The sequence below is a fragment of the Oryx dammah genome, unplaced genomic scaffold (genome assembly GCF_014754425.2).
Source record: "Oryx dammah isolate SB20612 unplaced genomic scaffold, SCBI_Odam_1.1 HiC_scaffold_4, whole genome shotgun sequence".
NCBI lineage: Eukaryota > Metazoa > Chordata > Mammalia > Artiodactyla > Bovidae > Oryx > Oryx dammah.
The window spans coordinates 52872213-52884241 of record NW_024070188.1 but is presented as its reverse complement, the minus strand read 5'-3'; the positions used below and the strand labels follow the sequence as shown (position 1 = coordinate 52884241).

Sequence of the window (12029 nt, the reverse complement as noted above, 5' to 3'; positions counted from 1 at the left end):
GTCTCCACACTTGAGGAACCATAGAGGTTTAGAGACAAATTCTGGCAGCCAAGGATTGCTAAGAATTCATGCTGCTTCTGCCATGGCAGAACTGCATCTGAATGAGTGAGTTCCTCCTCTTCCTGAAGTAGGATTTGATGGTCCTGCTGGAGTGGCCAGCCTCTGCCTGAAAGAGCCAGGATGTCCAGAGGCACTGCATGTCCCACTCCTACTCCCTCCTCACCAAGCAGTCTAGAACCAAGAGGGCAGGGCCTAGGGAGCCTGGGATCTGTCTCTTCCCATTGGTGATCCCAGTGAGGCACAGAGGGTGGATGACTGAGGGGAAGGGAGAGCTTACTGTGTTGAAAGATGTGTTCCTTGTGTAAATGACAGGCACAAAAATAACTTGCATCAAAGCTATGTAGAAACTAGAGACGTCTGAAAAGTTGCTAGTGATTTGTTTTTTGATAAGCTGAGCTTAAGAAGTTGTGTTAAGACAGTCCCTTGTGCTTAGAGTTTACAGAAGAATGGGTAAGGTAGACATTAAGCATAGACAAATACATAGTTAAAATTATGATGTATGCTTTGAAGGAGAAGAACGAGGTTGTATGAGAGAGCGAAAAACAGGAGTAATGTGGATTTAGCTTGTGGGCTCTGTAAATAATTACCATGTGAACTTCCACTGATCAGCTGAAATGTATAGTGATAAGAGTTTAGAAAAAAGTTTACTTTCTCTTTTCTATTTCTGTTTAAGGATATCAATTTAGATTCAGTAATAGTTGATCATTGGGATGATTCCTTTAGAGCCGAGACAGTTATCAAGGATTATTCATACCTTGTTCATGTTGGTAAGTAACTTATTTTATATTCACGGAAACAACTTTTGTTTACTTAAAGTATAGTCGTAACTGCTTGTAGAGTCTTAATAAACTATAATATTTTATCTGCTACTGTCATTTTGGTTTGTCATTTTAAAGATTTTTTAATTTACTTACTTATTTTTAGCTGTGCTGGGTCTTTGTTCCTATGTGGACTTTATCTTAGTTGTGGCGAGTGGGGTCTGCTCGCTAGTTGCAGTGCATAGGCTTCTTCTTGTGGTGTCTTCTCTTGTTGTGGAGCATAGATTCCAGGGCATGTGGGCTTTAGTAGCTGTGGCACATGGGCTCTGTAGTTATGGCTCCTGGGCTCTAGAGCACAGGCTCAATAGCTGTGGCGCATGGGCCCAGCTGCTCCATGGCCTGTGGGACCTTCTGCGCTAGGATCAAACCTGTGTCTCCTGCATTGGCAGGTCTTCATCACTGAGCCCCCAGAGAAGCCTGGTTTATCATTTTTTGATCAGTTTTTGTTTTTGTTTTATTTCCTTTATTTCTTTATACTACTGAAAGGGCTAGCAAATGGCAGTATGACCTCACTTTTCCCAAGTTTAAACAGTTAGATTAGATGTGATCGAAATCAGTCATATGAAATACTTGCTGGCCCAGCTTTGTAAGATCCTATTACTTAATACCTGCAAACACATCTCCAGAGGCCTGCCTATTATGTGCTCCTGCTGAGTGGAGTCATCAGGCGCTGTTCCATTGGCCTATCTCTTGCCAGCTCTGTCATGGGAAATCAGAGGCTACGTCACAGTAGCCTAGGCCACAAGGTTGTACTATACCCTCCAGTGCCTGTCCCTTCACAGCCAGAGATCAACTATATAATTCACTTCTGTCTGTTTTGAGAGGTTGCAGATATATCAGGAGAAAGAACTCAGGACTGAAAGCTGGAATCAAAGGTATTAATAGCAGATTCCTAATCCATTTCTCACCTGTAATGACGCTAGGATTTCATTCTTTTCTCCTTCAAAGAAGGTAATATTCCAGTTAAAAAGTAAAAAGGAAACAAACCAAAACAACAAGAAGAAAACTGTATCTTAAGCATGCATTCTTATGTAAAGAATGTTCTGTTTACTTTTGTAAAACAAACTGAAAATCTCCAGATCTCAACTGACTTGGGATTCTGCTCATGGCTTTCTTAACAAAGGACATTTATTCCTAAATTTGATTGAAGTTGATAAATGTTTTTTGTTTCTTATTTTCCCCCATTCATTAGATTAATCAACCTCAAATCTTAAACCTTTCTTCTGGAAATACATCCTATCTTATTTTTTACCTGCATATGATCTAATATATATTGCCTCTTAGGGAGAGCTTTAATAAAAAACTCAGATGTCTAAAAAAGTATATATTATTCATTAGCTCTGTCATGGGTTGTTTTTTTTTTTAATGAAGACTTCTGTGTCAGCATTTATTATGTTTCAAATATTTTATGGCTAGTTTTGTTCACACCATAGCTAACTGTAGCTAGCACATGTATGAAAAAACAAAAGCTCCACAGTCAAAAATGTGAAACTCCTGGTTGCTAATATTAAATCAGAATCAAAATTGTAAGTTTCACAGAACCATATTAACATAGAGAACTTTAGAACAGATGTTTGTAAAAATACTTCATCTCCCCCTTCTGGGATGTAAGTTCAGGAAGGGCACAGATTTTTCCCTTTCACTAACTGTGGTACCCACAGCATCTGCAAAGTGTGTGACACACAGTTCAGTTCAGTTCAGTCACTCAGTCATGTCTGACTCTTTGCGATCCCATGAATCGCAGTATGCCAGGCCTTCCTGTCCATCACCAACTCCCGGAGTTTACCCAAACTCGTGTTTGTTGAGTCAGTGATGCCATCCAACCATCTCTTCCTCTGTGTAGTCCCCTTCTCCTCCTGCCCTCAATCTTTCCCAGCATCAGGGTCTTTTCAAATGAGTCAGCTCTTCGCATCAGGTGGCCAAAGTATTGGAGCAGCTTCAACATCAGTCCTTCCAATGAACACCCAGGACTGATCTCTTTTAGGATGGACTGGTTGAATCTCCTCACAGTCCAACGGACTCTCAAGAGTCTTCTCTAACACCACAGTTCAAAAGCACCAATTCTTTGGTGCTCAGCTTTCTTTATAGTCCACCTCTCACATCCATTCATGACTACTGGAAAAACCATAGCCTTGACTACTAGACAGACCTTTGTTGACAAAATAATGTCTCTGCTTTTTAATATGCTGTCTAGGTTGGTCATAACTTTCCTTCCAAGGAGTAAGCATCTTTTAATTTCATGGCTGCAATCACCATCTGCAGTGATTTTGGAGCCCCCAAAAATAAAGTCAGCCACTGTTTCCCCATCTATTTCCCATGAAGTGATGGGACTGGATGCCATGATCTTCGTTTTCTGAATGTTGAGCTTTATGCCAACTTTTTCACTCTCCTCTTTCACTTTCAAGAGGCATTTTAGTTCCTCTTCACTTTCTGCCATAAGGGTGGTGTCATCTGCATATCTGAGGTTATTGACATTTCTCCCGGCAGTCTTGATTCCAGCTTGTGCTTCATCCAGCCCAGCGTTTCTCATGATGTACTCTGCATATAAGTTAAATAAGCAGAGTGATAGTATACAGCCTTGACGTACTCCTTTTCCTATTTGGAACCAGTCTGTTGTTCCATGTCCAGTTCTAACTGTTCCTTCCTGACCTGCATATAGGTTTCTCAAGAGGCAGGTCAGGTGGCCTGGTATTCCCATCTCTTTCAGAATTTTCCACAGTTTATTGTGATCTACACAGTCACAGGCTTTGGCAGAGTCAATAAAGCAGAAATAGATGTTTTTCTGGAACTCTTGCTTTTTCAATGATCCAGTGGATGTTGGCAGTTTGATCTCTGATTCCTCTGCCTTTTCGAAAACCAGCTTGAACATCTGGAAGTTCACAGTTCATGTATTGCTGAAGCCTGGCTTGGAGAATTTTGAGCATTACTTTACTAGCATGTGAGATGAGTGCAACTGTGCAGTAGTTTGAGCATTCTTTAACATTGCCTTTCTTTGGGATTGGAATGAAAACTGACCTTTTCCAGTCCTGTGGCCACTGCTGAGTTTTCCAAATTTGCTGGTGTATTGAGTGCAGCACTTTCACAGCATCATCTTTCAGGATTTTAAATAGCTCAACTGGAATTCCATCACCTCCTCTAGCTTTGTTCATAGTGATGCTTCCTAAGGCCCACTTGACTTCACATTCCAGGATTTCTGGCTCTAGGTGAGTGATCACACCATTGTGATTATCTTGGTCATGAAGATCTTTTTCATACAGCTCTTCTAAATGACTATCCAACTTAGAGAACAATAAGAAAAAAAAAATTTATCCAGATCCAGACCTGGCCTATCCTCACATGCACATGTGCACACCCTGGAGCTTGTATGTTTCATGTGCTGCCTCTCTCCCTGCCCTGCTCCTTTCTTGGTTTGTAGGATCTGTCAGGCTGGGGCCACCCTTAAACCAGTGTGGGTTACCCACTTGTGGGCAATTGAATATTTACTCTTTAATTAATAAGGAGAGAAATGGTACAACTAAATATGTTTAAATTTTTTTCTCAAAGTACATACATTTTGGTTGCATTCAGTTTTTCTTATGGTTTCTTAGGATATGTTTGAGAGATTTGAAATAGTGCATGAAAGAACCGTTTAAATGATCTTATACCGTGTTTGTAGACTGTAGGAATTGAAGTTGGATCTTAACTGAATTTTTTTTCTTTTTCTCCAGCCCTAAGTCATGAGATTCAGGAAGATTTTTCTGGTAAGCTACCAACATAATGTATATATGTACATATACACACACACACATACATACACACCTATTGAGGGACAGCTACCAATGTAACGTGTTTATGTGCATATACACACGTATACATATGCATGTATGGGGGGACAGCAGTTTGTCTTATTGTTCACATGTATATTTTCAAGTTGCAGAACAGGGATATGATGTTTTCTATATAAACTTATATGTTAATTTTTAAATATACCTTTTCCCTCTGGTTTCAGTTCCTCCTACCCCTTGTTCCTTTTCCCTTATTCATCTGTGCCCTTTTCATTTCCTTTCATTAGAAAAAAAATTCTTGTCTCCATTTTTCCCTCCTGCCCTATTCCTCACGTGTAGCTTGTAGAAATACTTGACCAGACAAGTTTTTCTTAGGTGTATATATAAATATTTAATGTTAACAAGGGCTTCCCTGGTAGCTCATATGGTAAAACCTCTGCCTGCCATGCAGGAGACCCAAAGCATATTAAATTATGTATATCATTACAAATAAATGCACAATGGATTTTACACAGCTGTTTAACAATAGAAGACTCATCAGAGAATGGTAGTTTTTTTTTCTTTAGCTTTATTGAGATATAATTAACAAAATTGTGTTCTATTTAAAGATTTAAAGTATACAACATGTTGATTCAATAAAGGTATACATTATGAAGATTCACACAATCAAGTTAACACATCCATCATCTCACATGTTCACCTTTGTGTGTAATTTCAGTTATACAAGACAGTGTCATCAACTGCAGTCACCATGTTATACATGAGATCTTCAGACCTTATTCACCTTAAAGCTGAAAGTTCATACTCTTTTGTTAGCCTCTTCCTATTTCCCCCTCTCCCCTGACACCTGGCACTGTTTTGCTACTCTTTCTATGAGTTTGACTTTTTTTTTTTAAATTTGCACATATAAGTGATACCATGCAGTATTTGTCTTCTCTGTTTTATTTATTAGTATAATGCCTTCTAAGTTTATCACAGATTGTTACAACTATCAGGATTCCCCTTTTTAAGGATGAATAGTATTCTACTCTATATTTGTATGTATGTGGTTTCTCATTTTAAAGCACTGTGAGATTACATTACACTGGTTCTATACCTTCCTTTTTCTGTATACACCATAGTAAGTTCTATAACTTGTATTAATTAAACTCTTTGAAGTCAAGGACTTTTCATGTCTATTAAGCTTCAAATCAGTGCTCATGAAATTGAATTCATCTGACTATTCTGGCTTTAAAAGTTGTTAAATTGCTGCTGATTTCTATGTTTACAGTGAGGAAGACTAATATTATTTCTAAAGGCAAAAATATATACTTTAAATCTTTAAAAAACACATTTAATTCATAAAATATAATCACCTTTTAAAGCTTATTATATCAACAAAGCCAAAAGCTGGTTCTTTGAGAAGATAAATAAAATTGACAAACCATTGCCAGACTCAAGAAACAAAGAGAGAAGAATCAAATCAACAAAATTAGAAACGAAAATGGAGAGATCACAACAGACAACACAGAAATACAAAGAATCATAAGAGACTACTATCAGCAGCGATGTGCCAGTATAATGGACAACTTGGAAGAAATGGACAAATTCTTAGAAAAGTACAATTTTCCAAAACTGAACCAGGAAGAAATAGAAAATCTTAACAGACCCATCACAAGCATGGAAATTGAAACTGTAGTCAGAAATCTTCCAACAAACAAAAGCCCAGGAACAGACGGCTTCACAGCTGAATTCTACCAAAAATTTCGAGAAGAGCTAACACTTATCCTTCCCAAACTCTTCCAGAAAATTGCAGAGGAAGGTAAACTTCCAAACTCATTCAATGAGGCCTCCATCACCCTAATACCAAAATCAGACAAACTGCTGCTGCTGCTGCTGCTAAGTCACTTCAGTCATGTCTGACTCTGTGCGACCCCATCGACAGCAGCCCACCAGGTTCTCCCGTCCCTGGGATTCTCCAGGCAAGAACACTGGAGTGGGTTGCCATTTCCTTCTCCAGTGCATGAAGGTGAAAAGAGAAAGTGAAGTCGCTCAGTTGTGTCTGACTCTTAGCGACCCCATGGACTGTAGCCTACCAGGCTCCTCCGTCCATGGGATTTTCCAGGCAAGAGTACTGGAGTGGGGTGCCATTGCCTTCTCCAGATGCCACAAAAAAAGAAAACTACAGGCCAGTATCACTGATGAACATAGATGCAAAAATCCTTAACAAAATTCTAGCAAATAGAATCCAACAACACATTAAAAAGATCATACCTAATGACCAAGTGGGCTTTATCCCAGGGATGTAAGGATTCTTCAGTATCCGCAAATCAATCAACATAATACACCACATTAACAAATTGAAAGATAAAAACCCTGTGATTATCTCAATACATGCAGAGAAAGCCTTTGACAAAATTCAACATCCATTTATGATAAAAAAAAAAAAACCCTTCAGAAAGCAGGACTAGAAGGAACATACCTCAACATAATAAAAGCTGTATATTACAAACCCACAGCAAACTTTATCCTCAGTGGTGAAAAATTGAAAGCATTTCTCCTAGAGTCAGGAACAAGACAAGGGTGCCCACTTTCACCACAGCTATTCAACATAGTTTTGGAAGTTTTGGCCACAGCAATCAGAGCAGAAAAAGAAAAGGAATCCAGATTGGAAAAGAAGAAGTAAAACTCTCACTGTTTGCAGGTGACATGATCCTCTACATAGAAAACCCTAAAGACTCCACCAGAAAATTACTAGAGCTAACCAATGAATATAGTAAAGTTTCAAGATATAAAATTAACACAGAGAAACCCCTTGCATTCCTATACACTAACAATGAGAAAACAGAAAGAGAAATTAAGGAAACAATTCCATTCACCATTCACCAATGAAATGAATAAAATACTTAGGAATATATCTACCTAAAGAAACTAAAGACCTATATATAGAAAACTATAAAGCACTGGTGAAAGAAATCAAAGAGGACACTAATAGATGGAGAAATATACCATGTTCTTGGATCAGAAGAATCAATATAGTGAAAATGAGTATACTACCCAAAGCAATCTATAGATTCAATGCAATCCCTATCAAGCTACCAACGGTATTTTTTCAGAGAACTAGAACAAATAATTTCACAATTTATATGGAAATACGAAAAACCTTAAATAGCCAAAGCAATCTTGAGAAAGAAGAATGGAACTAGAGGAATCAACCTGCCTGACTTCAGGCTCTACTACAAAGCCACAGTCATCAAGACAGTATGGTATTGGCACAAAGACAGAAATATAGATCAATGGAACAAAATAGAAAGCCCAGAGATAAATCCACAAACCTATGGACACCTTATCTCTGACAAAGGAGGCAAGAATATACAATGGAGAAAAGACAATCTCTTTAACAATTGGTCCTGGGAACACTGGTCAACCACTTGTAAAAGAATGAAACTAGAACACTTTCTAACACCATACACAAAAATAAACTCAAAATGGATTAAAGATCTAAACGTAAGACCAGAAACTATAAAACTCCTAGAGGAAAACAGGCAAAACATTCTCCCACATAAATCACAGCAGGATCTTTTATGACCCACCTCGCAGAATATTGGAAATAAAAGCAAAAATAAACAAATGGGACCTAATTAAACCAAAAGCTTCTGCACAACAAAGGAAGCTATAAGCAAGGTGAAAAGACAGCCTTCAGAATGGGAGACAATAATAGCAAGTGAAGCAACTGACAATCTCAAAAATATACAAGCAAATCCTGCAGCTCAATTCCAGAAAAATAAATGACCCAATCAAAAAATGAGCCAAAGAACTAAATAGACATTTCTCCAAAGAAGACATACAGATGGCTAACAAACACATGAAAAGATGCTCAACATCACTCATTGTCAGAGAAATGCAAATCAGAACCACAGTGAGGTAAATGGCCAGTCAGAATGGCTGCAATCCAAAAGTTGACAAGCAATAAATGCTGGAGAGGGTGTGGAGAAAAGGGAATCCTCTTACACTGTTGGTGGGAATGCAAACTAGCACAGCCACTATGGAGAACAGTGTGGAGATTCCTTAAAAAACTGGAAATAGAACTGCCATATGACCCAGCAATCCCACTGCTGGGCATACACACCGAGGAAACCAGAATTGAAAGAGACACGTGTACCCCAGTGTTCATCACAGCACTGTTTATAATAGCCAGGATATGGAAGCAACCTAGATGTCCATCAGCAGACGAATGGATAAGAAAGCTATGGTACATACACACAATAGAGTATTACTCAGCCATTAAAAAGAATACATTTGAATCAGTTCTAATGAGGTGGATGAAACTGGAGCCTATTTTACAGAGTGAAGTAAGCCAGAAAGAAAAACAGCAATACAGTATACTAATGCATATATATGGAATTTAGAAAGATGGTAATGATAGCTCTATATGCGAGACAGCAAAAGAGACACAGATGTCTAGAACAGTATTTTGGACTCTGTGGGAGAGGGCGAGGGTGGGATGATTTGGGAGAATGGCATTGAAACATGTATATTATCATATGTGAAACAAATCACCAGTCCAGGTTCAATGCATAAGACAAGGTGCTTGGGGCTGGTATATTTGGGATGACCCAGAGGGACAGGATGGGGAGGGAGGTGGGAGGTGGGTTCAGGATGGGGAAACACATGTACATCTGTGGCAGATTCATGTCAATGTATGGCAAAACCAATACAATATTGTAAAGTAATTAACCTCCAATTAAAATAAATAAATTTATATTTTAAACATTTTTTAAAATTAAAAAAAAACAAAAAAGTTTTTGATTACAAAAATTATCTGCACAAGCCATATTTATATTGAAGAATAGAAAAGTTTCAAGGTAACCTTTCTGAGTTGGGAGCAGCACACCCTGAAAAGCATTTACCTCCATCACTTCTTGTTTTTCATCTGCTGCAAAAATATTAGGTATTTCTCTCGTATTAAGCACACTGTCGATATCCTCTAGAAAAGCTTCCTCTTTAATCTGAGTGTCCATGATTAGAAAGACTGTCTTCTGGCCCTTCATGCCCACATTCCTTAAAAGGGCCTTAAAAGAAAAATGTACTTAGAATAAAAGAAAAAATAAAATAAAGCTTATTATATTATTAATATTAATATATTCTAAACTATTTCAAATATTCAAAAATAAGATAATATAAAATATTTTTAATTATTAAAGATTGATAATTATAAGGATAATTTATAGGAATTCATTCTCCGGGAGCCTTTTCTGTTTATTAAGCTCAATATTGGTTTACTGAATTCACTCATAAGACTCTCAGATCCCAAGAAATGTTAATAGAGTACAATTAAATTTGCTTTTGTCTATTCATTCAATGGCTAGTTTGTATATGTAAGGTTTCTTTTTTAAAGCTGTGTGTTAGTTGCCATGGCTCTATTTGAGCTTGTATGAAAACCAGCATTATGTATTAGTTTGGCCTCTGATACATTAATTTGAAAGAAGTTAATCTTAAGATAAATTGGATTTAACATCATATGAGACATAAACAATTTTGAGAAATATGTACCAAAAATTTTATTTATTTCACTAATGATCAATTTCATTCATATCAGATCAGGACATTTGGGTTGTTTGAGAAAGACTGGTTTAAAAATAAACTCCCATATCAATGAATACAAATGGACTTTATCTTCTTTTCAGTGCTAGTTGTTGAGAATGTGGGAAAAATAGAGATTGTCCTGAAGAAAAAAGAGAATACTTCTTGGAAACGCCTTGGTCATCCCCAGGAGAATCATAATTCATTTATTCCAAAGAAAGATACAGGTAGGCTATGCTGTTATTTTGAGTCCTGGGTTCATGGTTGTATGTCAGTGGCTCAGTTGTACCAGAATTTGGAGGGCCACTTTGAGTGAGCCAGATGGTCCTTGTATCTCTTTCTGCTGCTGCTGCTGCGTCGCTTCAGTCATGTCCAACCTAGTGCTACCCATAGACGGCAGCTCACCAGGCTCCCCATCCCTGGGATTCTCCAGGCAAGAGCACTGATGTGGGTTGCCATTTCCTTCTCCAATGCATGAAAGTGAAAAGTGAAAGTGAAGTTGCTCAGTCGTGTCCGACTCTTCGAAATGCCATGGACTGCAGCCTACCAGGCTCCTCCATCCATGGGATTTTCCAGGCAAGAGTACTGGAGTGGGGTGCCATCGCCTTCTCCATGTATCTCTTTCTAAAGAATTGAAATGGGGCATTGGGTTTGTTACCCTCCTTTTTTATTTTTTTAAACAGAGATTACATTTCTGACTCTGCTATCTAATGTTTAGGCATAATGGGGTCATTCAGTAATGATGGCTAAATGGAGAATACCCGCTTAGTCCTTTCATTCCTTCACTCCTTCATTCTTCCAGGTTCCCTTTTACAAAAGGTACAAAACAAGTAAAGTTTATGCCCTGTAGGCACATCTAATTTTTTTTTTTCTATTAGAGAAGGCACGTTTATTGCCTCTGTGCTTATCTAAACCAGTTTTAAGTGTAACATCTTACAGGCAAAGGTACGTATTATAAGTGTTCTGCTTGATGAATTTTCACAAAGTGAATGCACTCCATATTTTCTTTGGAAATTGGTAGGATTTGCCTCTTGTTCCAAGTGTTTTGAAATTTCATAGTTTGATAGACCTTAATGGAGGTCTGTTTTCAACTTTTGTGCCAAATGGTCATCCTTTGTGCTAATCTTTCCATTATGGAAGCTTAAGACCCATGTGCCTGGAAAGTACTGATTTGTCTTCCCTCCATGGTCTGTTTTTACTTTTTAGAAGTGTTCTTTTTTTTTAAGACTTTTTAAAAAATATATTATTTTTTATTTATTTATTTTTGGCCACACTGGGTCCTTTGATGTGGCACACCTGCTCTTCATTGACGTGCTCTGGCTTTGGCTAGTGTGGTGCTCAGGCTTCATGTTGCGGTGGCTTCTCTTGTTGAGGAGCACCGCTCTAGAGCGTGCAGGCTCAGTAGCTGTGGCTTAGTCACCCCACGGCATGTGGGATCTTAGTTCCCAGACCAGGGATGGAACCCATGTCCCCTGCATTTGTAGGTGGAATTTTAACCACTGGACCACCAACCAGGGAAGTCCCTAAAAGTGATCTTATTTTAAGCCTTCTTAACCAGTTCTCTATTTATCTTGTCTTTCCTCTCTCATTTTCAATTTTGTCCTTTTGCTCTACTTTTCAGCTGTGTCTTCTAACTCTGCTGTTGAGTAACTCATTTCTACTTTCATATTTTTAACTTCAAGAACTCTTGATTTTTGTTTATTTGTTTTAGCATCCTATTTACTCCCTTCCCTTAGCTTTTTAAGAATTTCTGATAGTGTTTTAGAGTTTTTGTTTCCCTGTGTAGCCTAACCTCGTTTTGGTCTGTCTTTCATATTAGATGCTT

At 38.1% G+C, this 12029-nt stretch overlaps 1 protein-coding gene across 1 annotated transcript in view; it reads left to right on the top strand.

Moving 5' to 3' along the window:
* The window catches only part of LOC120862765 (cytochrome b5 reductase 4), a 115845-nt gene that overhangs the window by 67616 nt on the left and 36200 nt on the right, over positions 1-12029 (top strand). The window contains exons 8-10 of the mRNA XM_040238864.1: positions 734-827; positions 4586-4618; positions 10309-10431. Of these exons, the coding sequence (XP_040094798.1) occupies positions 734-827; positions 4586-4618; positions 10309-10431 (250 nt within the window). The remainder of the gene's footprint in view (positions 1-733; positions 828-4585; positions 4619-10308; positions 10432-12029) is intronic.